General features: G+C 40.1%; 1 protein-coding gene across 12 annotated transcripts in view; it reads left to right on the top strand.

The window, feature by feature from the left end:
- The window catches only part of plekha5 (pleckstrin homology domain containing, family A member 5), a 128,209-nt gene that overhangs the window by 29,813 nt on the left and 70,797 nt on the right, over nt 1-27,599 (top strand). The window contains exon 4 of one of the 12 annotated variants that reach the window (XM_053862924.1): nt 21,213-23,538. The exons of 9 other annotated variants lie outside the window; for them this stretch is intronic. In XM_053862924.1, the coding sequence (XP_053718899.1) occupies nt 21,213-21,216 (4 nt within the window). In that variant the 3' untranslated portion in view covers nt 21,217-23,538. Of the gene's footprint in view, nt 1-4,227; nt 5,053-8,116; nt 8,253-21,212; nt 23,539-27,599 lie in introns of those variants that run through there. 2 more of the 12 variants (XM_053862921.1, XM_053862923.1) reach the window with 2 other exon arrangements.

The following is a 27,599-nucleotide window of genomic DNA, read 5'->3' as shown; positions in this document are numbered from 1 at the left end:
CTGGAGTCTTGTGGGGGCTCTAGCAAGACTTGCAACTGTGTTTGAAATATGAGGGTTGAAATAGGCCTTGGGGTTGCAGATAAGCATTCTGAATGTGAGTTTAGTATCTTGACTAAAGAAAACATTTTTGTTGATAATAATGCCTGTTTTTCAGATACATTTGGTGAGAAGTGTTTACACTCAGAATGCTATGTTAAGAAAAGTAATGGTTTATTTTTCAAAACAACAATTTCATTCTTAAAAGCAAACTAGAAAAGCATTGTTGAAACAATTGTATTCATAAATCAGTATAAGAGTATAAGATTTGTAGGAAATATTCCATCTGAAATATGACAGAACATTTTATGACGTAAAATATAATTTATCCAGTAAATTAATGTTCTTCGACAGGACAGCAAAGGCAGTGTTGTTAATTAAAAAGTTCATTTTAGTTTTAAGGGAATATAGAGTGAGTCATCGAACAGAGAGATGCAGGATATATTGGGAGGAAAACGAAACAAAATTAACATGTGGAAAGATGTTATATTGGGAGTAAGACTTTTTACAAGTCTGCGTTAGAGATTATTAAAGGAAAAAAAGGAAAAATAGCCACTAATTATTGACTTACTTTACTGCTCTTCAAATCTTCTAGCTTCTTTTGTCATTTCACCAAAGAGATGATCACATATGAATGTCATTATAATATATTACTTTTATAGTTATTAATCATTGAGCGAGTTTTGTACTGCTTGTCCACCATCTTGTCAGTGAAGTGTCAGCTGAAGCAAAAAGGCCCTGACCACCTTTTCTTGAGGAACCTCTACCAGCAAGTTTCAATTGCGGTTTGTTATCACTATTTAGAAGTTCACTGCAGAATTGATCCTTAGCAAAATCATTCACGTACATGAGCCCAAAACAAGAAGTTAAATTTTGGTTATGTTCCTTGGAAGACTTGAACAGATTTCTACGTAGGACATATGAGCACAGTTTGAAATAAGAGCTTGTAACTTTGCAGAAATAACCACCTCTATTTTCAAACGGATGGGATTTAGACACAGACAGGATGGGAATTGTTGAGTAAATAAAAAGGTGAGGGTGGGTGTAAAGTGGAGCATCTGTGATCAAAAGAGGAGGAATAATAAAGCAGAGGAACTAAAGAGAACGCAGCAGAGATTTGTGGTAAAAATGTGTAACTGCCTGATAAAGCTCTTTTCTGTCAGATTAGTGTCAACGCCCTCTCTTCCTCTATCAGCGCCTCTTCATCTCATGTTGAATTCACGTTCTCTCTTTGTAATCTGCTCAGATTCTGATCCTCCTCCTTCCTCGGGCTTTGTGTTTGATTGTTACGTTCTTTTCAAGAGTATGTGAACACGGCGAGGAGGAGACCCCCTCTGCCGATGACTTTACATAAATCTGTGAGGAGGCACTCAAACAGCAGAGCCAGAGAGAGATGTTCGCAGATGAAGCATAGAAATATCATAATGGAACACCTGCAATGATGCTTTAACACATGACAGCAGAACACTGGCCTGACTGAGACGAACGCGAAGCCAAGATGAAGAGTTCTGAGTGTGTGATGAGGCTTAAATGTGCTACAACAAAATGCCCAAAGTATGCTGACGGTATGACTACACATTACTCATCACATGAGAAATCATGAGACACAACACACAAAACAACACAGCAACAATTTCACAGATACGAGAGGCTGTTTTAATAACCCTATAACAGATGGGGTAAACAACAAGCAATTGAACAAAAACAAATTATAGAGGCCATTATTATATGCTTTTGCAAATCGTCTGCAGTGTTATCATATTTGAAATATAAATTAGTTTTCAAAATAAGACGACACAATACAATGTGTTTCACCAGATTTGTTCGTCTACTATTAAGTCAACAGTACTGAGCGTTTTCATCCTTGTTGGAGGTCATTATTGATAGGTGTTCTCTTGCTGTTCTCACTCACAATGTGAAAATTTTAAAAATCAATAAATTAAGAAGCACAATACGGTAGAAACACAACAACTAACTTCATACAGGGAAAGATATTACATAACACAACAAGAAGATCAAGAACACTATAATTATAAGCTAAATTATTGGTGTTCTGTGGATGATTCCCTTAAGATGTTTGTTTTTGTGTTAGTCATTTCTTAATTTCTTAGGTGGCACGGTGATGCCAAAACATAACTATTACATACGTAATGGTGCCTTGCAGTTTTTTGGTATGTTCCGCTTATATGTTGTCGCAGCACAAAGCAACACTCGTGTTTGGGGGACATGGCTGTGATCCAACGGTCTTCACTTAGCTGTCTTTCTGTTTCTCAGAAAATGTTATTCAAAATGAAAATCACTAATTTTTCACTCACACTCTACCTATAATTATTATTGAAACACTTAAGAAAGGGTCATTTTTCTCATAACATCTTCAAAAATGGTGTTGTTTTATGTTGTACATTAACTGCTTTATGAAACATCAACATCTCCACTCTTTCTCTCCTGTCCTCTCTTCTGATGGACACTGAGTCGACTCGTCTCACCTTTCACAAGGGAGCATGTCTGACACAACAGACCTGTCTTCTATACTAACGTGCTGTTACATCTGAACTCACTTTTCTAAGAATAAGCAGCCGGTGCTCCAATAACAGAGGACAAACAAAACAATGGAAAGCAAACTCATTTGCATACAGCCTAAATATGTTCCCTCGCCCTCCAGCTGAATATTGTAGTCGACTAACAAGCTTTGAACCTTGGAAAGCTGAACTATGTGGTAAAATATGCAAGCACCTGTCGAGTGTCTGGTTGTGGTTTTGCTGTAGTAAGAGTGGAATAGGAGAAAACATGAGAATTTTGAACTGGATGTGGCCTCGGCACCACTCATTAGCCCTAAGGATGAACAAGATGGTGTGGTGCCTGCGCTTTTCCTAATGGCCTCCCACACAGTGGGCCACCTATTGTAAAAATTGATATCAATTAGCATTGACATAAGAGTGGTATTTCTGAATTCATTTGAGAGACATGGAAAGTAAACTGTGATCGCACACATTTGATTGTTTGGGGTACAGTTGAATGAAGTTTATGACTGATTTTTTTAAAATCAGGAATGAAGAATCCCTCCAATATAATAAAATCTTAAAAAAAACACGACCTGTGAACAATGTGATCATAATCATTTTACAACACCTATTTTTATCATCCACTTCATATATTGAGAGTGTTTCCACTAGTCAGAAGTATCCACTACAGTATAGTGGATTGTGAAGGCTGAACTGAATTTCAAAATAAAACACAATGTGCGGATTTTATTTACCTAATTTGGTTTTAACATTATGTGGGCACCAAAATGTTAGGAACAAGATGAACTCAGTTGACACTGGACACCAGGGACGTTGAAAAAAAGTGATGAAAGCAGGTGAGACATGAGTCAAACTCAGTGAACCGTGGAACTGAGCTGTAGCACAGACCATGCCTGGGACCGACTCTGCACTGTGTGGAGCTTTAATGTGAGAAAATGTGATTGAATTTACTATGACCGAGTGTCTGGATGTTGCAGCATGGAGTTTTGTTGGGGCCGGCAGCGTTTGTGACGCTAGGTCACACGCAGCTCCATCTGGTCTCCAGACTGTCACCCTTGCCACCTGTGTGCTTCACTGGATTATTTAATCTATGTACTTTGATAGATGGAGTTCTATTGAATTACTGTTGAAAGAGAAGAGTTGCAGTTCTTTTTGGAACTCAGGAATTAAATGAGTCTTTTTGAGTAGAGCAGAAGTGAAAGAAGAAAAAGTGCCGGTGATTTACAGCGGAGGAGAGAGTTTGAAGTGCCAAGAGATGGGTAAGAGGGGAGGTACTGCGTGAGATGGAACTTTCTGTGAAGAGCAGACTTGTGGAAATATATGCTGTAGACACCAGGGGTTTCAAAGTTTGTCGTGTATAAATTGATACGCGATGAGGCGACACTGCTCATTTGAAGTCATTTTGTTGGCAGGGACCCTCGATGCAGTTTTTGATGGAGGTGGTCGGCTTCACATTATTACTCATCACTGAAGTCTGGAGTCGTTTCAGCTGGAGATTAGAGTTCACATGTAATGCAAGCATCCAAGATTCCCCAAATTGAGTTACACCTTATTCAATTAAAGGCTGTTCTATAAAGACATTTATAATTTGTTGAATCATTTGTTATAAGTAACTAACGTAGTCTTGTCTTTATCTTTTCATGTTGGCCTGGACTTCTCTTCTTCACAGGTAAGATTTCATTGTGTTTCATTTCATTGCTTTATGGTGTTTGCAGCCATCGCCACTTAAGGGTACAGTGCAAAAATGAATGAAAGTAAAATTGAAATAAGGTCTTGTAACTTTGCAGTGATATCCACCTCTTTTTTCAAATGGATGGGATTCAGATATCGGCTGGGTGGGAGTGGTTGGGTAAATAAAAGGTGGGCTGGATGTTAAGTGGAGCATCAGTGATCAAAAGAGGAGGGATAATAAAGCAGAAGAAGAACTCAAGAAGTCAGCAAATCATTGCTTTTAAAGATTTGCCGAAAGGTACTATGTACAGTAATAGAGAAAATAATTGACTTACCATAAAAGAGTTCAGTGGTGACATGTGTCACTGAAGTGAAAATATAAAAACAAATAATGTCAAAATCATACATACATACATAGAGATTCTTTAAGATGTTTTTTTTTAACTCAAAACGTTTCTTTAAACTTCAAACCAGGACAATATACTGTATATCTGAAATGGTGTTTTGAGTGGGCTTTGTCAGTTTAAGTACACTGATGGACATTCGTTCTATGGCAACAGTACTTTCTTGTAATGTAGAAGAAGAAGAAGAATCGAATTTATTGGCATGGTCAGTGGGGATCCCACCAACTAGCAAAGTGCTTTGGAATAAAGTGCTGACAAAAAATAAAATGGCCGAGGGGAAAAAGCTGCTCCTGTGACGGGGGGTTCTGGTCTGGATCGACCGTGGCCTCCTGCCAGTGAGAAGAGGGACAAACAGTCCATGACCAGGATGAGAAGGGTCGGCTCTGATCCGACCTGCACGTCTCTGGGTCCTGGAGACATACAGGTCCTGAAGAGGTGGCAGGCTGCAACTGATCACCTTCTCAGAAGAACGTACGATGCGCTGCAGTCTGCTCTTGTCCCTGGGGGTGGCGCTGTTGTACCTGATGGTTAATGCTTAAGCACAGGACAATCTAGCATCAGTCAGTGTTGGCGTAGTTCAATATTTAGTTGAGTCGTGCTGGAGAAGGTGGTATTGTGAATATGTGTAATATTATAACTGAATAGCTTGGCCTGCCGATATGGAGGTCAATTTTTAGGATCTGTTCACAAACCTCTTGCTCTCACATTCACGTCGCTTTACTTGATCATACAAACGGGCAGTTTTTCCATACACTATATTTTGCACTTTCATAAGGATGATTCACCTTCGTACTTGTCATTGTATCGTGAGGTCTTCACTCTTCACTTTTTAGAATTTCTTGTATTTTACATGAAATTTCTCTTTACACATTTCTGGTCAGCTCTAGAGACTAGGCTACTGCATTTGTAAGGCTTTATGTAAATGATCAATGTGTCACAGATAAAGCAGCTTTTGAATAGCAGTTCTTCTGTGGTTAGATCAGCATTTCAGCTTTCTGAATCTTCTGTTAAATGTCATCATTTACATACAAGTTCACCTTAAACCAACTGCATTGGTGAGACGGGTTTGTGAGGTGAAAATTCCCATGAAAAACCCTGTTTGTGCCGAAGAGATCCATGTCTTTGTGACTTGATGTATTTCTTACTTAAATCAAGCCATTAAAGTTTCACTGTGTCTCTTCACTCTGTCAGGTGGGGATGACTCAGAGACTGTCCCAGAAAGACTTGAATGTCCTAATATTACATCATCTGGATTTTCTCTTGGCGTGGTCCGTCAGTGTGATGATGTCTTTTCCTTACTTGGAGAATAGCTCCTCTGTTGTCTGTCAATTCTTAACCCTCGATGTTAACACACCCACTACATTGATGACAACACAAGATTGCTAGTGTCACGTTTTAGCGCATTACTCTGATCTTGTTTGCTCTCACTGAAGATGAGACACAGAGATGGGAGCAGGAAACAGTTTTCATTGGCCTGTTCGATTCCTGGGCCCCTGTTGAGAGTGCAAGGACAGGAAAAAAGACAAGGACGGACTTAATCTGTTTTCAATAGGGACATCAATTTATTTGGAAGTGTGTGTCGTTGAATAATGCCCAATTTGGCCAGAGTAGCTTCTTCTACTGAGTAATATTGCAGTTGTTTGTTTAATCAGCAGCAAAGCAAGGTCGTTTCATTTCCCTAGTGTGTGTTAATGTAAAGGTGGGTGTGTTTGTGTGCGATGACATGGTTTACAGCCCGCTGTTTTATTGTTCTCCTGAGTCCTGTTTGTTGTGTTCTCTGCAGCGGCACATGAGCGCACAACCTGACAATGAATAACCGAACATGACAACAAATCACTTAACATCCGGGGTGAAAATGAAGCCTCCAATCTCTAAATAAAAGACTCAAAACCCAAAGCTAAAAGCAAAAGCCCTTGAAAGGATAAACACATAGGAAAAAAGACCATTTCTAAGCAACGATGCTAACTCTGAAGTAAAAGAATGCTAACCACAAGACAAATGACATTAACAAGAGTCATGAATCCCAAAAGATTCAAAGCCCGAAAATCCAAACCACGGTACTCCAGCACCAGATGAAACAAAGCAACCACAAAATCTAAATGTACAACACTGGAAATACAAACTCAAAAGCACCAAGCACAAACTTCAAGATAGAAATGACAAATCTTTGCGTGTCAGAAAGCACAGGCACCAAAAGAGAAACACGGACGCACCACCCTTACTGGTCTTTGATGATTTTCTGCTCTTGTCCATGACACCACCACAATGGTCAGTGGTGCCACCTGGCGAAGCCACTTCTCAAACCATCCCCAAGAATATTCTCTTCAGAATCTGATTCTAAATGTGGCGCCTTTAATCCCCAGCCTTTTTGAGGTCTCCTCCAAGGTTGCGCCTGACAGCGCCTACAGCCTTTTCGCTAAATTCTAGATGCTGTCCGGCTCTCGTTGAGCAGATGTTTGTGAACATGAAAGGGTGTGGTGAATAAACCCGACTACTCAGTTAATCAAACGGCCATGAAAAAACAGATAACCTAATTTGCTGACATGCCTGCAGGAACAGTAATTGTTTTACTCATATACAGTACATGTCATGACAACTTAATAATCTTCCTCCTGAAGAGAGACTCCAGTGGAGTCTAGAGGGAGGAGTAAACATGAAGCATCAGAGAGCAGCGATGATGAAGCCGCTAATTAGCTAATCTCTTTTTATTTCTCCGCTTCACTCGCTGTCTCACAGTGGGAGAAGTGGAGCAAAACTATATTTAGCGCCATGTGTAAGACTGAAGACGTCACCTGATGGACACCAAGCGCCAGAAGCTCATTAGTATCAAACAGCAACAATGTGACTGAAAAAGCCGGCAGTGAGACTGGGAATAGATGGATTCATTAATGCTTCTCATTGCACAAGTTCTTCTGCTATTAAAAGGCCTGATGGAGGGTGAAGTATTTCGTTGCCTGGAAATGTCGCTCTGCTTCGGCTAATCTACTTTCCTGACTGTAAATAGAGAAACCCACAATCGAAATTCATGAACCTTTTAATCAAAGAGGGCAAGTGCGAAACGCCATACAGTAGCTTACACTGCGTTCCAAATTATTATGCAAATTGTTTTTGTTTGTTTTTCCAAAATACTTGATGCAAATAACGATCAACATAATTGTCAAGTCATTAGCTGTCGAAATGTATTTCAAATGTTATTGAACAAAACTCCTAATGAAAACAGTATTTAAAAAATAAATAAAAAACTTAAAACGCACTGTTCCAAATTATTATGCCCAACATAGTTTCAAGACATTTTCTAGTTTGTAAAGAACTGAAAATAGTAATTTGTTCAGCAATATAAGGTCATGTTTACTAAAATAAAAAGCTATACAATCCAAAACGTCTTAACAGGTCAAGTTACATGTTAACATAGGTTTGATAGCAGCTTCACAATCCATAGAACTTGTGCGTTTATGGACAGTTTCTGCTTGAATGTCTTTGCAGGATGTCAGAACAGCCTCCCAGAGTTGCTGTTTGGATGTGAACTGCCTCCCACCCTCATAGATCTTTTGCTTGAGGATGCTCCAGAGATTCTCAATAGGATTGAGGTCAGGGGAGGATGGACCCCAGTGCACACAGGATTTTCTCTAAGATTGTTGTTTAAACTGATTTTCAGATTTCAAGTCTGTATTTAAAATTTTCATGACAACTTTTCCTCGCAAGTCTCATTTTCCCTTGAGATTTGTGGAAAGATCCCCTCTTGTTCGATGTTAGTCACAGCAATAAGTACTGTATGCTGATATTACATCAAGCTACTTCACTGTTTGGTTGGACCGTGAAAAATGCATTATCCAACACACTCTCAAAATAATGTTTGGCTCTTTGTTAAAATGAACTTTCCCCACTTATAAACTCGACATCAAAAGCAACATCTCCAGTTTCATGCTACATAAGACATTACTGTCTCCACCATTTTCTTTCAAGCGAAACTATTGACTATTTGAGGCTTCACTGTAGTTCCCCTCCTGTTGCTGACTATAAGTCAAGCATGCAATATATTTTGAAAAAAACATCCTACTGTTTGTCTGGCTGTCAGTCTTCCCTTGGCCACGGCATGCAGACTCACAAATGTATTTCTAGAGGTTAGAATTGCAGAGACAAGAATCAAGGGAACTCGGGGTTGTGATGTCTTGCTTCTGTCTTTTTTGATCTGCGCCTGGGTTTATTTGCCAGCTCATATGCTGATGGATCAAATTCAGAAGACTTACCTGTCATTTGAATTTGTTCAGGTGCTTCGAATCTACTCATTAAGTACACGCTCCCTCACATAAACAAGGATATTGCTTGTTCTGGTACCTTTGTTTCCTCAAATAAGATGAATGAACACAGACAAGATTTTATCATGAGTGCATAAATGTTAGAGCCCTGCTTGTTCCTTAACTTTTCGGTCATATTATCAGTTACTGAATATATAATTTATATATATAATAATTATTCAGAAGGCACAATTTTAAGTGCCAGTTATTTCAAAGTTCAGTCGTTCATATATTAATCCATCCATTTCACCAAATTCCCTTAAGTGGATATAACATTTTCTGTCTGTGAAATGAAGCTGAGTTTTTTTTTCATTAACCATATTTCTTTTCACTTGCGCAGCATGTATTTTGCAAGTAAAAAATTATTAGTTGTTAGCAGCAACAGCATGAAAAGCAACTTAAATAACCAACACATTGTGATACCGTACATTATTCAAATGTTGCAAAAATAATGAGAGCATTCCGAAATGTACATGAACAGATTTGTACAAAAAATAAACTTTTTAAATGCTTTATAGCCCCGTTTTGTCTTTGTTGGGGTTGATGCATTTTTCAATGGTCCACAATTTTTTTAAAATACCTAACCTAACTCCAGTTCATCTTGAGCTCTTCCTAGTCTTCCAAGTCTTATATGCATTGCAGTCAAGAAGATGGTGATTTTTAAGTCTTTGATCTGCACTGCATCATGCCAATGCCATGTCAAGAGGCCCAAGTTTACCTTTCACTCACCAATCCAAGAGGGCTTTCCTAGCAATCAGCAAATAAATTATCACCACAAACATGTATTCCGTCGCACATAATCACACAGCTTTTCCCGCTGTTTCCATTGCTGCCCTCTGTCGCTTCGGTCCAAGCAGCTGCTAGACCAACTGCCCCAGATAATAAAACTTTATTTCGACTGCATGTTTCTGGATGTTGTTCACAAATTGCTTCACTAACAAAAATGAACATTGAATAATAACCAATGTTGTTGAATAATAACAACATTGCAGCGTCTTTATTACATCATGACTCAAAAAGCATGAGCATACAAACAGCCTTCAAAGCATGAGCACCAAAACGTCTCTACATTTTTATTTTGAAATGACATAGAAATAATTGGGTTTGAGTTTTATTGCTCCTAATGTATTCCTAGTTAGTTGCCAGATTCAGCTGTCTGGGGCTCCTTTGTCTACTAGTTGGAGAAAAAGTAGAAACTTCCACCTATGTTAAGTTGCTACATATGAAAACCTACTGGTTTTGACACTATACTAGCGAGCATCTTGTTTGAATATGAAGCCACCATCCAAGCGTCAGGAGCGGCATATCTGTGAACAGTCTCCAAAAAGTCTTGTAGAACAAGTGTGAATTTGTCGATGTGCAATTTTCCCTGCCAGATCAATGTATTTAAGCCAGACAAGGAGTCTGGATTCATTATCTGCTGTGCTTTTAATTTGCAATTCACTCTCGTATATCTTACATTGCCTGCCTGCAGTTCTCTGGCGCTATCACTGAGGCCAATGCTCTCTCTGTGTATATGCAGTCCATTAAAGCTGACATGTCTCTTTAGACTCGTGGCCTTACATGGAGAGAGAGAGACAGAGAGGTAGACACAACCAGGACACTTGACCTCTGGCAGCTGCTGTCCCCTCTTGTTGTACCATGCAGTTCCCAGAAGGGAGCACATCTCAGTGGTGTGAAACTGCCAGAAAAACTAGGATTAATGCTTAGTCAGTTTTCCTCGGATCAATACAGATGAAAGCTTAGGAGAGTAGCATCAAAAACAGAAGAACAAGGACATTGACAGACGCTGCAAGCTGTGCTGTTGGCATTTAAATCTTCCGGCAATGTTGGCTGTTCTGTATGCAGCAGTGGAATCTATTTCAGGAGTGACGTTATCCCAGTGGTCCTCACAAGGACAGCGGGTGAATGGGCATGAACTTCAGAGAAATGGCTTCTTTCAACACCTTTAAGGAACCAAAACAATTGTTAACCTGTCTTTTCATAATATTAAGGATGACAGTGGCCTTTGTAAAGGGCAAGGTCTCCATTTAAGAGTTGATGTCCTCTTTTACTCTCACTACTGGTCATGACATCTACTTTGAGCGAGATGTTCAGGCATGCCAAAGAGGCTCACCTGCATTTGGAGAAGCCCTTTGAGTTGGCCTGAGCACCTTTTCAGTGAGGTATTCATGGCCATTCGGTTGGAGGCACCGGAGCAGGACATGCTAGAGGTATGATGTCTCTGACTGGGGAATATTTTTGCACTCTCCCAGAGGAGCTGGTTAAGTGTCTGTGGAGGCAGTCGGCAGCTGTAGGTCTTCACAGCTGCCAAAAGTAAGAGAATTGATGGACAGGTTAATGTATAATATGAAAATGTCATGTCATTATTGGCATCTGTAACCAAACGAGGAGCTTTGCAATGCCCCAGGGTTTTGTCTGGTTCTATCATCTTGGCTTTACCTCGTTGAGTCTCAGGTACTTGGAAGAATCTTGCTACCTGGAGGTGACTTTCTGAGTACCCTACACCTTTATGGAACTGGTAGGGTCAGATCTCTGACGTCATTACAAGGGTGGTGAGGTGGCCCCTAAACTTTGACTTTGATAAACGTAAAAATGAAACCACAGAACAAACAACACTGTTGCTGAGCAACTGATGGCTCCTCACATAACATCATACTTTGGATTCCATTATTGTTCTTGATAATGTGTTTGTTCTTCAGCGACAGAAGTCGGTAACTGGTGGTAACAGATGTGCTGGCAACTGTGCTGGAGTTGCGAGATGCTTGTGTGCGCGACGGCACCTGTGGAGACAGTACACCTGCTAAATGCCAACAAATTGCATGATTGCCAAGCAGCGTTGTGTTAACAGGGGACAAATACACAACATGGTTGACCATTGTGGTGGAGTGCCTACAGTGTTCCTTTCTCTCCAAGTATTTATTAGCATTTTATCTGGTATTTATGTTTTCCAAAATTGACTAGTAAGATGACAAACTTTTGTTGTGATGATAACAGGAACATTTGAAAGTGTTGTGGTCCTGTCGCAACTAAGGTAATAACACAAGTACATGCAAAAAAAAAATCTGGTAGTCAAATGCAAATATATTTCAGAAATCAGACAATATCCCATTCACCGAGAAATGCTGGCTACATTGGCAAATGAATAATTATGGACGTGGAGACCTTTAATTTCCTGCCAGCTCCTTGTGGGAGGTCCAAATGTCCCTTGTCAATTGTACTTTCAATGTACTTTCTGTCAAGATAACAGATTCAGACTGCTGATTAATTGTTCCTGGTTTTTCAGTTTTTAGGGTAAACAAAAACATCACTGTGGGTTTAAAAAATATGTGCATATGTCTCGCTGCAATAGTTACAACCAAATATAGACGCAGAGTGCTGTGTGGTGGGCTTGAAAATAATGATGCCGCTTCCTGAAGTTTTAAAAGAGTTGGTATAGAATGCTAGCAAGTAGGGCCAGGCGGTATCGCTACAATAAATCATCACAATGTTTTTTTTTATTTATTATTTCAATCTAATTATTATTATTATTATTTCAAAATACCATGTTTTGATTTCTAATGACAACTATAGAAATAAAGCAAATTCAAATTTAAAATTGAACAAACAATACCTAAACAAAGGACATAAGAACAATCACCTCTCATCAAACATTAAAAAATATATATAACAGTGCACCCTTTAACCACCAAGCAAATAAAATGAAGTAAATGTGATAATCAAGTTGCAGTTGTTGAATTGTGAAACAAATGTGAAATGATTCACTGAGTCATGGAGAACTACTGTCGCCTGTGGCGTTCCTCCTGGAAATATTCGCCCACACTGCTGACAGTGTGGGCATCTGGTTCATTCATGTCTGACAGCTAGCTCTTATGCTTAGCTTTTCTGCAGGTAAAATGGTGGGGGAAAACTAACGTTCCTCAGGTGGTGTGCTTTAAGTGGCATCTTCACAATACTTGCACTGCACCGACAGTCTCAGAACACTCCAGAAGCCATGTGTGTTTCTCACTGTTCAGCAGCATGAAGGACTAATGATGGTAAGAGAGTTAATGTGGTCACACTTTGAGGAGCAGTCGACTTTCAAGCTCCTCTGGTAAGTGTGACCAACAGGATGCTCTTCTACTACAACAACAGTCCTTGTGGTTGACTGGGTCGTCCGATTCCTGCTCCATCCATTGCTATAGCGGTGCAAGACACCTAGCCCACCTTGCCATGTGGGAGTTTGTATGAAAGATAATGGTCATGTCGGACAGGCCGTTAGGTGCCACGTTTCTGTCAGTCTGCCCTCAGGGAGCTATGGCTACAGACGTGGTGAACCACCACCCATATAACAATCCGGAAAATAACATCCCAGCCCAGTAAAACAAAATGCAGTTACTTCCGTTTACTACTGTGAAGAAGATTTTCTTTTCAGGACGACCCTAAATCTTTTGAGTCACGTTTAGTCTCTGCCGATGTCCCTTTCTGACACTTTAATTCCTCTACATGTATTTTTAATGCTTACAAATGTTAGGAAGGACACTCCCTCGCTTGCATGAAACATCAGCGTGTCCACTGAATCTTGTTCTTAATAATATGAAAGCTCAGCTGGCAGACAGCTCATTCCGCTCACGTCATCCTCTCAGTGCTGGTTTTTAAAAGATGCAGATGGCCGGGCGCTTCCTTTGGACTCTCTGGATATCCAAAGTGACATCTCTGTTCTGGTGGGGGGCTGTTCAGGGCGCAGATGAGACAGGTGTGTTAAAGGAGGACGACACCAACCGCTGCGCTTTGTTGAAGATGTGATTTAGCAGTGAGTTGTTGAGGTGGCTGCAAATATGCCGGTTCAATCGGCTGTGGTTTGTTTTCAGGAGGTAGAGCAGACAGGAAGCGATGGTGGACATAGAACAATTTAGTTATTAACAATTCACAGACAACTATTAAACTACACTTTGTATCTCTTTCCTGTCCTGTTGCCTGTATCTATAATCGTGGAGTGCTGCTGTAATGGCTCTTTCTTTCCAAAAACACTGCATTATCTTGATGTTTGTCCGATTGCCAGCATGTACTGTGAGGCCAGTTTTATTTCATGGATGTTCTCACATTGTAACTCCTGTTTTGGCCAAGGGTGGGGTTTGTCTTTTTCCAGTTAATGAAATGTTATTTCTAGGGCTGTCAGTACCACCATCACAACCTTGTAAGAATTATTGGCTACTCTTGTAATGATTAAATCTTCTTCATGTGAAGCCCCTTATTCATTATCCTGTGAATAGCTATGTTGTATCATGTGTTCTCTAATTAAATTGGACATACATTGAAATAATATGAGCCTAACCCCACTCATAAATAATCGCTCCACTTGGAGGATTTACAGTGGTCTGTATTCAGTCACATGACCTGCCATGTAGGTCTGTGTGTGATCTGTTAGTTGTGTGAAGCTTCAGATATACATTTTAAACCACAAAATCTAAGCAAGGCAAATACAATGTTTACTCAAACTAATGCAATTTTTATGATGCTTCATTTTGTAACCAGAAGAAATTGTGTCTTTCATGGTGCTGTTGTTCTATGAGTATCTTCAGTATCTTCTCCTACTGCATTTTGGCACAAAGATTATTGTACTTTCGATTATATTAATCAGAATCTGAACTTTCTAAAAATCATACTGGCTTCACTTTTCATCTATTGACAGAGGGAGCGGCCTGTCTGGTGGTTATTCCTGCGTGTTCCAATAAGCTAATGAATCGGTTGCGTTAAAAAAACATGTCATGCTTATTGTCGAGACACGTTATAAGTGTTGTTGTCAAACTGTCGCTCATTTGTTGTCAGACCTGTTTTTCGGTTTTGTCAGCTGTTCCTCAGTGCATGACTTGTTCTCTGCAGACGCAGTGTTTTGAAACTTCAGTGGTGGAGACATTAATCATTCACAATATTGGCATTTGCTGTTAAACTTCACTCTGCTTTTCAATGTAAACGCAAAACACTTTCATTTTTTTTCTATAGGAGGCTGATTATAGAAAATGTGCTGTGTGTTGCATGAGAGCATTGTGCTGCTATGCAATTCATTTTAGATCGAATCAGACTAAAACGTGGAGTATCATGAGAAAAATTCACATGTTGTGAAGTGCCCTAATCATGGTTGTGTTAATGACATCTGAAAAACTTGAGAGCAACAAATAAACATCACCAAACAAAAACTTGTCTCTTATGTGGTTTGACATTTATTGGACAGCTGTGTGAAGTGAAGAATAGAATGAGTGCACTCCACCCAAGTTATGCTCTGTGTGTCACATAATCTCTGGAAATGAATGCATTATACTTTCTATGAAATATGGATGGTGGCCAGATGTTGCTAGTGATATGAATGTGGCATTTTTATAACATGTTTAAAGTCATATTCATTCTCATTGGAAACAGACACTTGACAGAAGTTCTTGTAACCTTGATGCTGTTGGGCCTCCTTATCTTTCTCACTGAAGTTTTCTACGTGAGCTGTCCTTCTGATGTACTCGCTTCTTATCTTGTCCTTCCTTACTCTTCTCCTATCCATTGAGAAAAGTGGATGAGAAAAGTAGATAGAAACTGATTGCCAACAGTGTCGCGATACAACGTTGTATGTTTTACATATTTTTGATTAAACTGCCGCAAAAGACAAACTATTGAATTGAACTTGCTAACATTGAAGGTGCTCGATTATGTTCATGCATTTTTGCATATGATGCATTTTCATAATACATTTTACAGTTTTTGTGAACCAGAGAACCTTTTCAAAACCAAACATTTGTTACCTGCAGCTTCTTTCATATCTTGAAGTGGGCAAATGCCCGGGGGCACCGTGTTGTAAGGAGGCACCAAGAGATTGAAAGACTTTTGTTGTCTATTTAAACTGAACTGTAACTCCAACTCCAACAATATTGCTCCAACATGGGACTGGTTGACCAGTGCACTTGTTTGGATCCTGCAAACAGGAACGCATGACGGGGGAAACTGGACTTAAGTTGCTCTTTCCTGTGGGTGGGTAAACTGAGAAATGATTAATCTGCATTATCATATTCATTTTGACAGCCCATTTGAACACTAAGTTTGCAAAACTCACTAAGATGTCAAGGGGAAAATTTGGGGATGAGCAACACTGGATTTTTGGTCCATTACTGAATCCCTGAATATTTCCTCCCTTGTATACATAATACTTGCTGTGGTGACTAATTCATTGGAATTGAATATTAGTATACCTACTGAAGACACGACTTGGATGGAAGTACAGTAATACGTTCATTTGTAATGTACTTCTCTTCTTTGACATGTCGCAGTGTCAACATGAGTTGTCACACTTTTCTAAAGAGTATTTCTGTGCTGTTTGAATTGAAATCTGTAGTTGTTGGTTAAGAAGTCATGATCCCAACTGGCCCACCCACTCCCTTAAACACACAAACGCACACCACACATAGTGGATGTGTCAGACCTCTGGCTTTAATTCAGGCAGATAATTACAGGAAAGAGCTCTCCGGCTCTGAAGGCTGTTTGATTGCATTGCTTCTTCCTGAAGAAAAGGGAAGTCAATAGAGACAGTTGAATGCGTGCGAGCATATTTGTGTTGCTATAGCAACACAGCCTGGCTGCAAGCGCCATAGTGTGGTTTTATATTACAATACTAATCTCATTATAATTTTTAAATCAGCAAAAACCCAAATGTCTTACTGCATCTTTAATGCTCACACAGGAAGCCCCATAATCCTCTCAGATAATGAGTCTTAAAAAACCAGCCGCTCTCAAAGCATAAGGACGTTGTATTCCAGACTGAAGCCCTGAGGACACGTCCAAAATAAACCAGAGCTCCTGTGCCAATTTATTATCTGTTAAAGGTGATTGTGCTTCACAGAAGGCCGTTTTATCAGCCAGAACAGAGAGATTAGTTGTTCTTAACTTTTGAACTCAAGGTTGTTTCTTCTGGCTCATCCGTTATTAGTCTGAGGATAGAAGCAGACAGCATATTCATGTGAAGGAGTTGTGGTACCAATCATGTACCAATCATCATCTAACAATTAAGTACATCATTATTTCAATTACTATCAGCTCATTCTCAGGTATAGTAACACATTACAACAATTATTTCGGAAGTTGGACACAAATTCTGCTGTTTGGTTTGGAAGCTGAATGGATTTCACTAATGTCCTTATGTTCATACATAACACATTTGATACACTAAAGAATCTGATTTAAATGTAAAGTCAATGCAGAGCTGACATGACAAATGGACACGTTTTGGAAGACTGTGTTGCTGCATCCGCTCTTTTTAATGGTACATCTTAGACAACATTCGTAGTATCAAACACTGAAGTCAGAAAGTTGCGAGCTGTCAACCAATCAGAGCCCAGATTTTACTGTGATGTATGCAGAAATGGACAATTCTTCAATGAGATGTGGAGGGACGTAAGAGAAGTTGATTACATAAACTGTTCGTAGTAGAAGTTTATTTCAATACCGCATCAAACATACAACAACAACTTTCATCTTAACATGATCTGTGGGATTTTTTGACTGTGTCATTACACTGTGTTGTCCATCACTTGGGTACCTCAGAAGGTTTCCGAATGTGTAACTCTCAGTCACGAGTAATCATTGTTCATTTTCCATTGGTAATGCTCCAGTGGGCCTTAAAAGCAGCATGAGGGTCTTGGTATATTTCAACATTACCATCTTGGAACCAAACCTCTGGCTTCGGAGGGAAGAAAATGCATGCCTCTGTCTTCATTCCCAAAATTCCTTCCTCGTTGTCACTTGCTTCTTTCTGTCTTTATATACCTGTATTGGGTAATCGTGGTCCAACAGGATCCTGGTCTCGTCATCGACGGTGATGTTCCTAGCCTTCTGTGCTGTTTTCTGAACCTTGAATTTCCTTCCTGGGCTTTCACCAAGAAGTGCGTGGTCTGGTTCCCTGACGTCCGATCCGCTGTGTAGAGTAAAAAATTCCTCTTTATTGATTAGGTTCTCAGTGTCTTCGGGTGCTGAGTATATCATCATGTTGTTGGCACTTGCGTTGTCTTCCAAGTGGGCGGTTCTCTCCACACCCTAGGCCAATGAGTTCTTTGTTTGTTCTATTTTGTCTGCATTGGTTCTGCTTATGAACGCATTGCTTTCAACCAGAACCTTTATTGTTTTCAGTCTTTTAATTTCCGCCTTTAAGTAGTCGTTTTCTGAGCTTTGTTTCTTTAGTAATTCATTCTGCTTGACAATTTCCTGTTGTTGACTTGATCTGTCCGTGTCGCCATCTTTGCTTTCAATTTTTCGTTTTGGGATCAAAAGAATTTCTCCAAAACTATTTTCTCCGTGATTAGCTTTGTGGTGGGCTTCATTATTGGAGACTTCTCTTCTGAACACATTCTTCCATCTGACATTCTTCCAGGTTTGTGCCCACCAACTCAGCTGATTTTTCCTTTTCAGCATAATTACGATGACTATACATACATTTTTTTTGTGTGTATTAATGTAGCGTGCTTAGTATGTAGATATTTACTAGTGCCTGGGTGCCAGACTGATCCACAAAAGGGCCCCAGTGGGTGCAGGTTGTTGTTCCAACCCTACAAGCACTTGATTGGTAAGAAGATGACCTCTTGATTGGTCGGAACAAAAACCTGCTGTTTTACAACTAGCCATCAATACTTTTTCTGATTGCTACTGAATAACCCACTCCTATTCGTGGATCTGAACTGCTCTAAAAAAGAGGAAAGCATTACGAACTCCAACATTCTTTCACTTTAACAACCCCCCTAAGGTGCAAGAATATCACTTAGGTCTTTATCCTTCAAAACTTGGAGAGATCTGAGGCAACATTACCCTGAAAAATTGAGGCAAAGGCTTCAAACGTTTCACTCCTCAATGATTTAAATGACATGACAATTCATCATCTCTCAGTGGTTATATGTCAATGGACAATTATTCTGCTTTCATCTCTTTCTTTTTAACCGACATTGCTAATTGGTTTCAAGAGGCACGTTGACATTTACCGCCCCAAAAAAACCCAGAGCATCTTTGGAGAAAAATAATGCAGTGCCTCTAATCGTCCGCAACTTCATCAGTTAACTAACTTGCTGAGGAAGCTAACATTGCCACAGCTGTGATATACTTATCGCACCTCCTCTACTACTTATTTGCATCACTGTCCTGAGAGACTGAAACACAAAATGTCAGTGAGAAGGAGGACTTGTAGTTCAGCTCAGTTTGTGATCTTTCACGCCTAGAATAGGACCAATATTTGTCCTGTTTTTGCTGCAATTTTCTTTTTGTTTTAATGTCATCATCCCAAATAGGAAATTTAATTTAATGTCCTCCAATGCATATTGTAAAGTTGTACAATTCATGCAGATGGAAAACTAGCTGACTTGTGCTGTAATTGGGCGCTGGTTTATTTTTGACGTTCATCTTCATGCTCACTGCTTAATGCGATTTCCTCCTCTGGGGCTCTCACGATAACAAGTGACGGATACAGGAGTCTTTAAATGGACCGATAACATCTGGAGCAGATGGATTTGGGAGTGAGAACATGGTTTAAATCAAGGCAGCTCCACAAGTTTCATGATTCATGGGTGTGGATGTTGCAATCTCCCCTCCTGCTCACAAAAGTGAAGAAACGTCTAGTTGGAATCAAAGTAACCTTATATTATTACGAGGAAAGGGTGATGAACTGCGTGAAGTCAGCATGCAGTGTAGTAACAATTCTTTTATTTTAACCTATGGAATGGGCCAAAGGAGGATCACCACTAGTCTAGTGATGGAGCGCTTTCACCTGTATCAATCAATGTAGTATGTTGTATATCCCCTTTTTAATGGAACTGTGTTTTAACAGTAAAATCTCTTCCAAGGACAAATGGAGGGCGAGATTCTTAATAAAAGCTCTGTTTGGGGTCATCAAGCATCCAGAGTACATCAGCAACTAACAACCATTTTGTCATGTAAGACGAAATATTGACAGCAGAATTGTATGCAATGTATCAATCAAGGAGCTAAGTGGTATTGTAGTTACAAAGTAGTCGTATAACATGTCAAATATTGTTTGAAATGTCTGTAATGTGTCGCAGTATTAAAATAAACATCAATGCAATCATTTATTCATTCACACAATCGATTAGTCACTGATTATTTTAAGGATTAGTCAACGAGTCAGCAACGTTGACAAACACACCAGCATGTGTGATTGTGGAATTGTAAGTAGTAATTGTGTAGTCTTGAATTTATGCTTTTAATCTTTTTAAAGCCAGGGTACAGTTTGTTGAAAAAAAAAAAAAAAAAAGAAGAAGAAGAAAACCCAAGGCACAGCACCGAATGGAAGTTATAGGCGAAGTTGATTTTGCACTACAGACACTTGACAATGACGACAGACTGCAATAGATAATAAATTTGATTTTAAAATGTTTCACCAATCATGTGAACTGGGATAATTTCCCCAGGCACACCTGACCATCTGGCAAATATTGCATCTCACGGAAGTGCTTAATGTTGCCGTGGAATGTTCGCAGGCTTTCGACATTTTGATTTGGCCATGGTCCTTTGACTTGAGCCTTTTCTCATCTAAGTGCGGATTGCGCATGCGAGGTGAAGAATTGATGGTTTCATTTGTCCACTCCTTGTTGCAGCCCTCATCGTCATGTACAGTTTTGCTTATAATGCAGAGTCAGTGACACTGCAGCTGCTCCTTAACTCATCATACACCTCATGTAACTTGCAGACAACCATATACTGTATTATATTGTCATTTACCTTTGCAAATTCTTGTACTTTCTTAAAGAAGGCAACTGTCAAACTCAATGGGCAATTTGGAAATCTATATTGCTTCTGGTACAAAAAACAAGGGAGTGCTTGCAATAGCTTGATCTGTCTATGGTGACATGTTTTATTGCAAACGTAAATCTGCTGGTGTTTACATTTGTCTGACAAGCAGCTTTTTGAGCTCAGCACAGTAATTGCACTCTTGGCCAAGGCAAACATCAACCTGGGAAAAATATGCAGAGGACGTGCTGCTTATCAGTTGATGAGGTGGAGAGAAAATGTGCAGAGATCTTTCAGTTTGATTCATAATTTGGACAAAGATCATCGGTAGAGAGTAGTAGGTGCTGCTACTTTTTCTGACTTTGTGTTTCTTGCCAGAAAAGGAGACATCTTGTTACACAGCGAATAACTCCAACTGTCACATTTGCAGCTGGATAGCTAACATTGCAACCTAGAATTTTCTGTCCCTCTGAGTCAATAAATGCTGATGACATCTTTCTTTTCTTCCATGTCTGCCCATTGGTCCCCTCCCGTCTCACCAGGTAAGATAGTTTCATTTGTCTAATAGGGTTCAGGTTTTTGCTGGTTTCCCAGTTGTATTGCGGTTATCCAAGTCTTCACATTGAGAGTGTCACTTGACTTGTGAGGCCTCTCTCACCATGTCTCCCCAAGGCTTATGGTTAGAAGAGCGTGTAATTTATCATTGCTCAGTCTCTTACTGTGAGCCAACTTTACCTTCAAGAGCATCCATTCTCCATTTCCATTTGTGACCTGTAACAAGGACATTGTGTTGTAGAAAGGTCCTGTGAGTGTTTTCCCTCTTCAGCAAATTCCAGACTGATGCATGTACCTGTGTGTTTTAAGACCACTTGGTCTCCTTTTGTCTGTCTAATAATAACCATGAATTATATCATCACCCTGTAATCCTGGGTTCTGAGACGTGTGTGGTTGTGAAAAAGATTGCTACCTGTGTGTGTGTGTGTTCGTGCAGTTCAGCTCACTGCCCTGTTAGCTTTGCGCAGAGCCCTCAGCCTTCTTCAGAAAACAAAATAGCTCAATTATCTCTGACCTCATGCCCTTGCTTCCTGCTAACCTCACACAAAGCCATGTAGGTAAAAGCAAAGACACTATTTCCTTTTCATGAAAATTCATTGTGTGCTGCTGTTTTTGCATAACGCATACTATATGAGGCATCCAAAGAGGTTTTTGATTGTTTATACTTTATTTTCCGACCTCAATTGACCTCAACATGACTTTTTGTCCATGAAAGTGAAAATATAACATGACTCACTAGCCCTAAGACTCTAGCTTTCTCTCTGTCTCTTTATACATGAAATATATCTGTCAGATTTAAATCCTCATTTATTGATATGTCAGTCCAATGTCTGCTCATTTATACACACTCAGTCTGAGTGAAGAGGCCACTTTAAAGCACAACTTCAAGTTGACCACACACCATCAAGGCATCATTCAGCCATGACTGCGGTGAAAGTAGTTGGATGTCGGTTATTTAATCCATCTCCCACAGTGTCTCGCTTGTCTCCTGCTGCATCTGCGCAGAGGTCTGTGATAGCACAGGCACTCCTTTGCTGAGACATTTTAGCCCTAGTGTTTTGTCAGATGTTGTGTTGAACCTTCTTACTACACATAAACAGCTTTGTACATTTATAAAGAGTGAATTAAACTGCACAATTATACCAAAACAAGTATGCCCACAGTCAACACTTTCACCCATTGTCTGTGGGAAACATGATGTGTCTTTTAATTTTATTTTCATTTTTGAACTAATAAATCAGAATCACATTATAAATTGAATCAGGGGAAAAAAAATGAATTGCTACAAATCACAGCGTCCCAGCCCCATCAATATCACTCAAAATCACTCACTCTTGGATGGAGAATTTACACTGCAGTTGTCAGCTCGCCATTTTGTATCTTTTTTTCTCCCTGTGTGTGTTTGTTTTTTGTGGTCCAACTGAAGGTTGTGAGATTGGTTCTTGAGAGCAGACGATAATTGTAGCCTCTGAATTTCTAGAGGACGGGTGAGACAAGATGGTGATGGAAAACATCAAACAACAGCTGCTTGTTTTGTCGATCTGGTTGAGTAACTCTTCATGTTTTCCATGGCTGGCTCTTCTCTGCGACCTTGCTGTGGTGACCTTGCAGATATTCCTTTATCAGCAGAATAAAATACATTCTTTTTCCAGTGAGTTTTGGCCCCGTCTGCAAACATTCCACATAATCTCCTATAAAAAAAAACCTCATATAGCCCTGACTTCGGGTGTGGGAGGAGTGCGTGTCCTGGTGGTGACCCTGTGATGTCAGTCTTAGCACGGACGTCGCTCTGTGTCGCCATATCTTTGGCCCCCATCTGGGCTTCGACAGGTTTAGTGGCGAAACAGGAGAATCAGCAGCCGCCTTTTTAGGGTTCATGTTGTGTTTGTGTTGGACTGAAGTGAAGGGATTATGATTCTGAAGGGAGAGCAAGGGATCGATGGAGAAAGAATGTGACACCAAAGGAGTCCCTGCCAAACCTCAAATAACGGATTATAAAAAGTAAAGGATTATTTGGTCTGGCTCAGTGGAGTTATTTCGCACATCTTGCAGTTCTGCAACTCCCTTTCATGGAAACATCATCAGTGATCATCCATGTTTACACGACAGCTGAGTCATTGCCTCAGTCCAACGATACTCTGACTTTTAAAATAACTTCAGAATACACTGATGTCTGAAATTCGCACATCTCATGGAAGCCTTGTGAAATGTCTATACACCACTGTTCGCTAGATTTTCGAGTTGGATAAAAATCAAAATTCAAAACAGGGAAATAGTTTAGAAACACAACAACAATCTCATGATGTAGCTTATTGTAGGTCATGTAAATGAAGAATTTGGCATTTCATTCACCTACGTTAGAAAAGTTTCAACTTGCAATTCATCCAACTTTGTTTTCTCTTTGGATTACGGCTTTCCACAATTAAGAAAACAACATAATTGTCTATTTAAGTCTTGCTCTGTCCTGTGATGCAGGGGTGCTCTGCCTCACCGCCGAACACAGGCACTCTTCAGACATCACGCGCAGACAGTGTCAATCACATGCCATTCTTAGACATCAGTAAGGCATTCAGCCTCACTAACATTTACTGTTGCTCATTGGAGCTCTCGGTTTCTGGACCGCACTCCTCCTTGGTGCTGCTCCTTTACCTTTTAAGTGCACTGGCTCAGAAATGTGCATCACATTATTTTTCTCTTTATTTTCATTTATTTTGTTTGTCATTTTAATAATGAATAACATTTTTAAGATCAAACTCAGTTTCTTCGAAAAGTGTTGAATAATAGTTATTTGTAAATGGTTCAAAAATAATTGTGATTGTGACTTTTGCCATAATCTCAGAGCCCTAGAAAGCACATTTGACAGTATTGAAAACAATAATTCTAGGTCTGACTAAAATTTCCTCTAGACACGCCAAGAATGAAGAACCATGACCAATTTGGCGTCACAAGTCCAAGCACAATATTAGCCAGGTGAATGTTATCTTAAGCCAATATAACAACTATAATGGCAGCATTATGTTTGCGTTCGCAAACGTGTTGCAACAACCATCTTTGGTGTCTCAGTAAGCTTTTTAAAGATTATGGAAAAGTGAGCAATTGAGTTTTTTTTTTCCCAAAGAAAGATTGACCCGAACCAAAACACCAAAAATGACCCCATATTGGATGATCAACTCGAATGTGAACTGGCAGCTGCAAGCCTGAAGCAGCTACTGATTACACGCTTTTGTCTGTCAAAACGCTTTAGAGCAGAGACAGGTTTAATGTTTTCGGAGGCATGGTGTGAAGTGTTTGTGTGATTTAATGTGTTTGCAAAGAAGTGAGGTCACTGAGGGGTGAGCTGTTGGCATGCGGCTTTTTCTAATTGAAATTTCTGAATGTTGCTTGTCGTTTCTCATGGAGCCAGACACAAACACACACAAGCATTAGTCACACGCCAGCCAGTCACAAGCACCTGCACAATATAGACACACACACAAAGATCAGAGTAGCGAGCCAGCAGTGGAAAGTAAAGTGCAGTGTCGTGAAATGGAGGGAGAGAGATGGCTTCTCTGTGACCTCTGTGGACTCCAGGTGTGTTTTGCTGAAACAGGCTTGATACACACTCCTTGTTTTGTTGTCGTTTGAGTTTTTTGTGAAACATAAACCACATGAAACATGATGAGCGACTGTCATGTATTGACATGCTTTCATCTGTATCTTACCATTCTGCCTGTTTGTTCCTCGTTGGACAGAAATCTAGCCGAAAAGCCTTTAAAGGGATGACCAGTGTGTAGTCCGGCCTCTCTGATGCCCCCAGCACACATCCGCACACAGCACATGCACAAAGCGGCGCACTTTATCAAACACTAAAGGGATTTTTGCAGTCCCTCCACAACTAATTGAAATTATCCGGGCTTAAAGGGATGTGTGTTCATGTGGGTGTATGTTGCTGCAGCTGCAGGGGCGACCAACCACACACTGAGGTGGAGTCATGAATCAGTTTTCTATGTTTTTGCTGAGTGTGGCTGAACAACCCTTTGAGAACCGGCTACTTCAACCAAACCACAAAAGAAACAATTTTTTTTACACAATAGGATTCATTTATTATTTGCAAAATCCGGCATTCGTTGCAACTTTCATAAAGGGGCGCACAGATGGCCCCAGGTCAACTGAGAGGGTTATATCTCTCCAGAGTGTCCCAGGTCTGCCCATGGATCTCCTCCCAATTGGACCTGAACACCTCATTAGATGAACAAGCCACCATTGGCTTCTTTGTATGTAGCTGTGCACCAGTGTCCGGTACCAGGGAATCAGTACCGGTACTAAACGGTACGAGTATTCGGTACTTTGCGTGGGTTCATATGGTAACATATGATCATTTGTTTGATAATAATTCCTCAGTCTTTTAAAATGAACATATTTATTTATCAATATACAAACTTAAACAAATATATCATAATGTCCAACAACTTCTTCTATTGCTTCATCGCAGATTCGCACAAATTTCGTCAACATGGCCATCCTTAACAAACACTACAGTTTTGTTTTCCTAATAATGCACCAATGAAACCCGCTGATGTGAACTGCAACATTTCTTGAGCCACAAATGCAACCACAGCTCTGTGACAGTGCCCTCGGACGAGAAACTTGGCTTTCGTAAAGAGAGCCTGTTGTAGCTCTCATTTTAAGAATAAGAAATAAATGAACATTTGAGCATTTACATTTACATTACGTTACATTGTGTTCAAGCACCGAGACATGGCACCGTTTGATTTTACGTGAATCAATAAAAGTACCAAATTCAGTACCCATCCCTAGCTGCAACAGTGTTTTCTTTCCATCCAGTACTTTCTGATAACAAATTAGGTCACACAGGTCTACAAATAGCATCTGTCATCACATAGTTAAAACTCTGGTTAGGAACAGGTAAAGGACACGACCCTGACTTACACAACGCCCCACCCTCTCCACCCTCCTCTTTGGAGACAGGCTTACACAGCCAGCTGAAGGCAAGAGCGACACTCTCTGCCCCTCCTGTGCTTTTGTAATTGAGCAGTGAGCTTGCCAGGTCAGATGATGGATGACGGTCAGCATCTCTCAAAAGCTTACACTGGGAAAGTGTAAGCCACTGAGCAGCAGCAGCAGCAGCAGCAGTTTCTACCACTCTCTGAAGTCACATGAGTCTACTGTGTTGCAGCAAAGCTTCAAAAAGAATATTGGAAAATTCTGATTCCGCTGCCCTTCTGGATGTTTAATACATTGAGATATGCTAGTGCTTTTCCAGCCTCACATGCTGGAACTGGCTTTCACTGATGGCTAAGTCATTCTAATGCCTGTTCTGTGTCACCACAGTGCCAGTCACTGTGAGAGAAGTGTTTCCAGTCAGTTCTCCTTTTCACATTAGTTTCAATTCTAGAACTGTCTGATGGGGAACATCTTCAATATTAAAAGGAACAGTGTGAAACATTGTTCCATTGAGAAGCTCTGATAAACACTGATACTGTCCCTGTCTATCCAGCTTTACACACATTCATCTTGCTGTGAGCATATGTTTCAGTTGAACTGTAGCGGTGAGGGCTGGGCAATTATACGATCACAAATAATAATCGTGGAAAATTCCCGATTATCAGCCACCATGCTGTTTCCCGATTAACATGGACTCACAGGCTACTCGGGTGCACCACTCCTTCCTGAACACCAACGGTCAAATTTGAATGTGGCGGAGATCGGAAAACGTGCCTGCTCAAAATATAGCGTGCGCATTATGTTGTTGCAGGAGTGAACTCTCATAAAGTGTTAATTTGACTAATCTGTGAGTCTTTTTCTTGCCATTTTTGGCAACTTTGGCAGCGAATTGAAGCATCTATTTGTAGCGGCCACCAGGCTAACTACTGTACTTCCAACTAAGCATCAGCTTCTGCCACTCAATCTCGTGTGCTGAGCAGATATGTTATGAATTTAACATTTAATTTCCTTTGTTGTTAGTTTAAAGTGTTTTATTAGTTGTAATTTGTATAGATTGAATTTACAGATGCCTCAAAAACTGGCAGTCAGCCATAGAAGTGTCTAACCAGTCTGAACAAAGTGAGTGTCGGCCAAGACTCATTATGACAAGATGACATAAATATCTCACAAAGTAATGTTGAGGGTTTGTGGGATTCTTTTGAATAGCCATCTCAGGTAGATTACAGATTAATGAGTCTGCTGATGTTAACCCAGGGGGATCGTCTGCATTGATCCAGACGTGGATTGCGGGCTGTCCTTAGTAATGATGGAGTTTGCTGATTAGTTTTTTAAAAAGCTTCACTTCCTCTAACATGCGCTCATGAGGATGCAGGCTTGCGCTACTTCACTGGCTTCCTCTCTTTTTTGCTGTGTTTATTGCTTTTTATTGT

Source organism: Synchiropus splendidus, chromosome 4 (genome assembly GCF_027744825.2).
Source record: "Synchiropus splendidus isolate RoL2022-P1 chromosome 4, RoL_Sspl_1.0, whole genome shotgun sequence".
Taxonomy (NCBI): domain Eukaryota; kingdom Metazoa; phylum Chordata; class Actinopteri; order Syngnathiformes; family Callionymidae; genus Synchiropus; species Synchiropus splendidus.
Note: the sequence above shows the minus strand (reverse complement) of the source record. Positions and strands in the feature narration are given on the sequence as shown.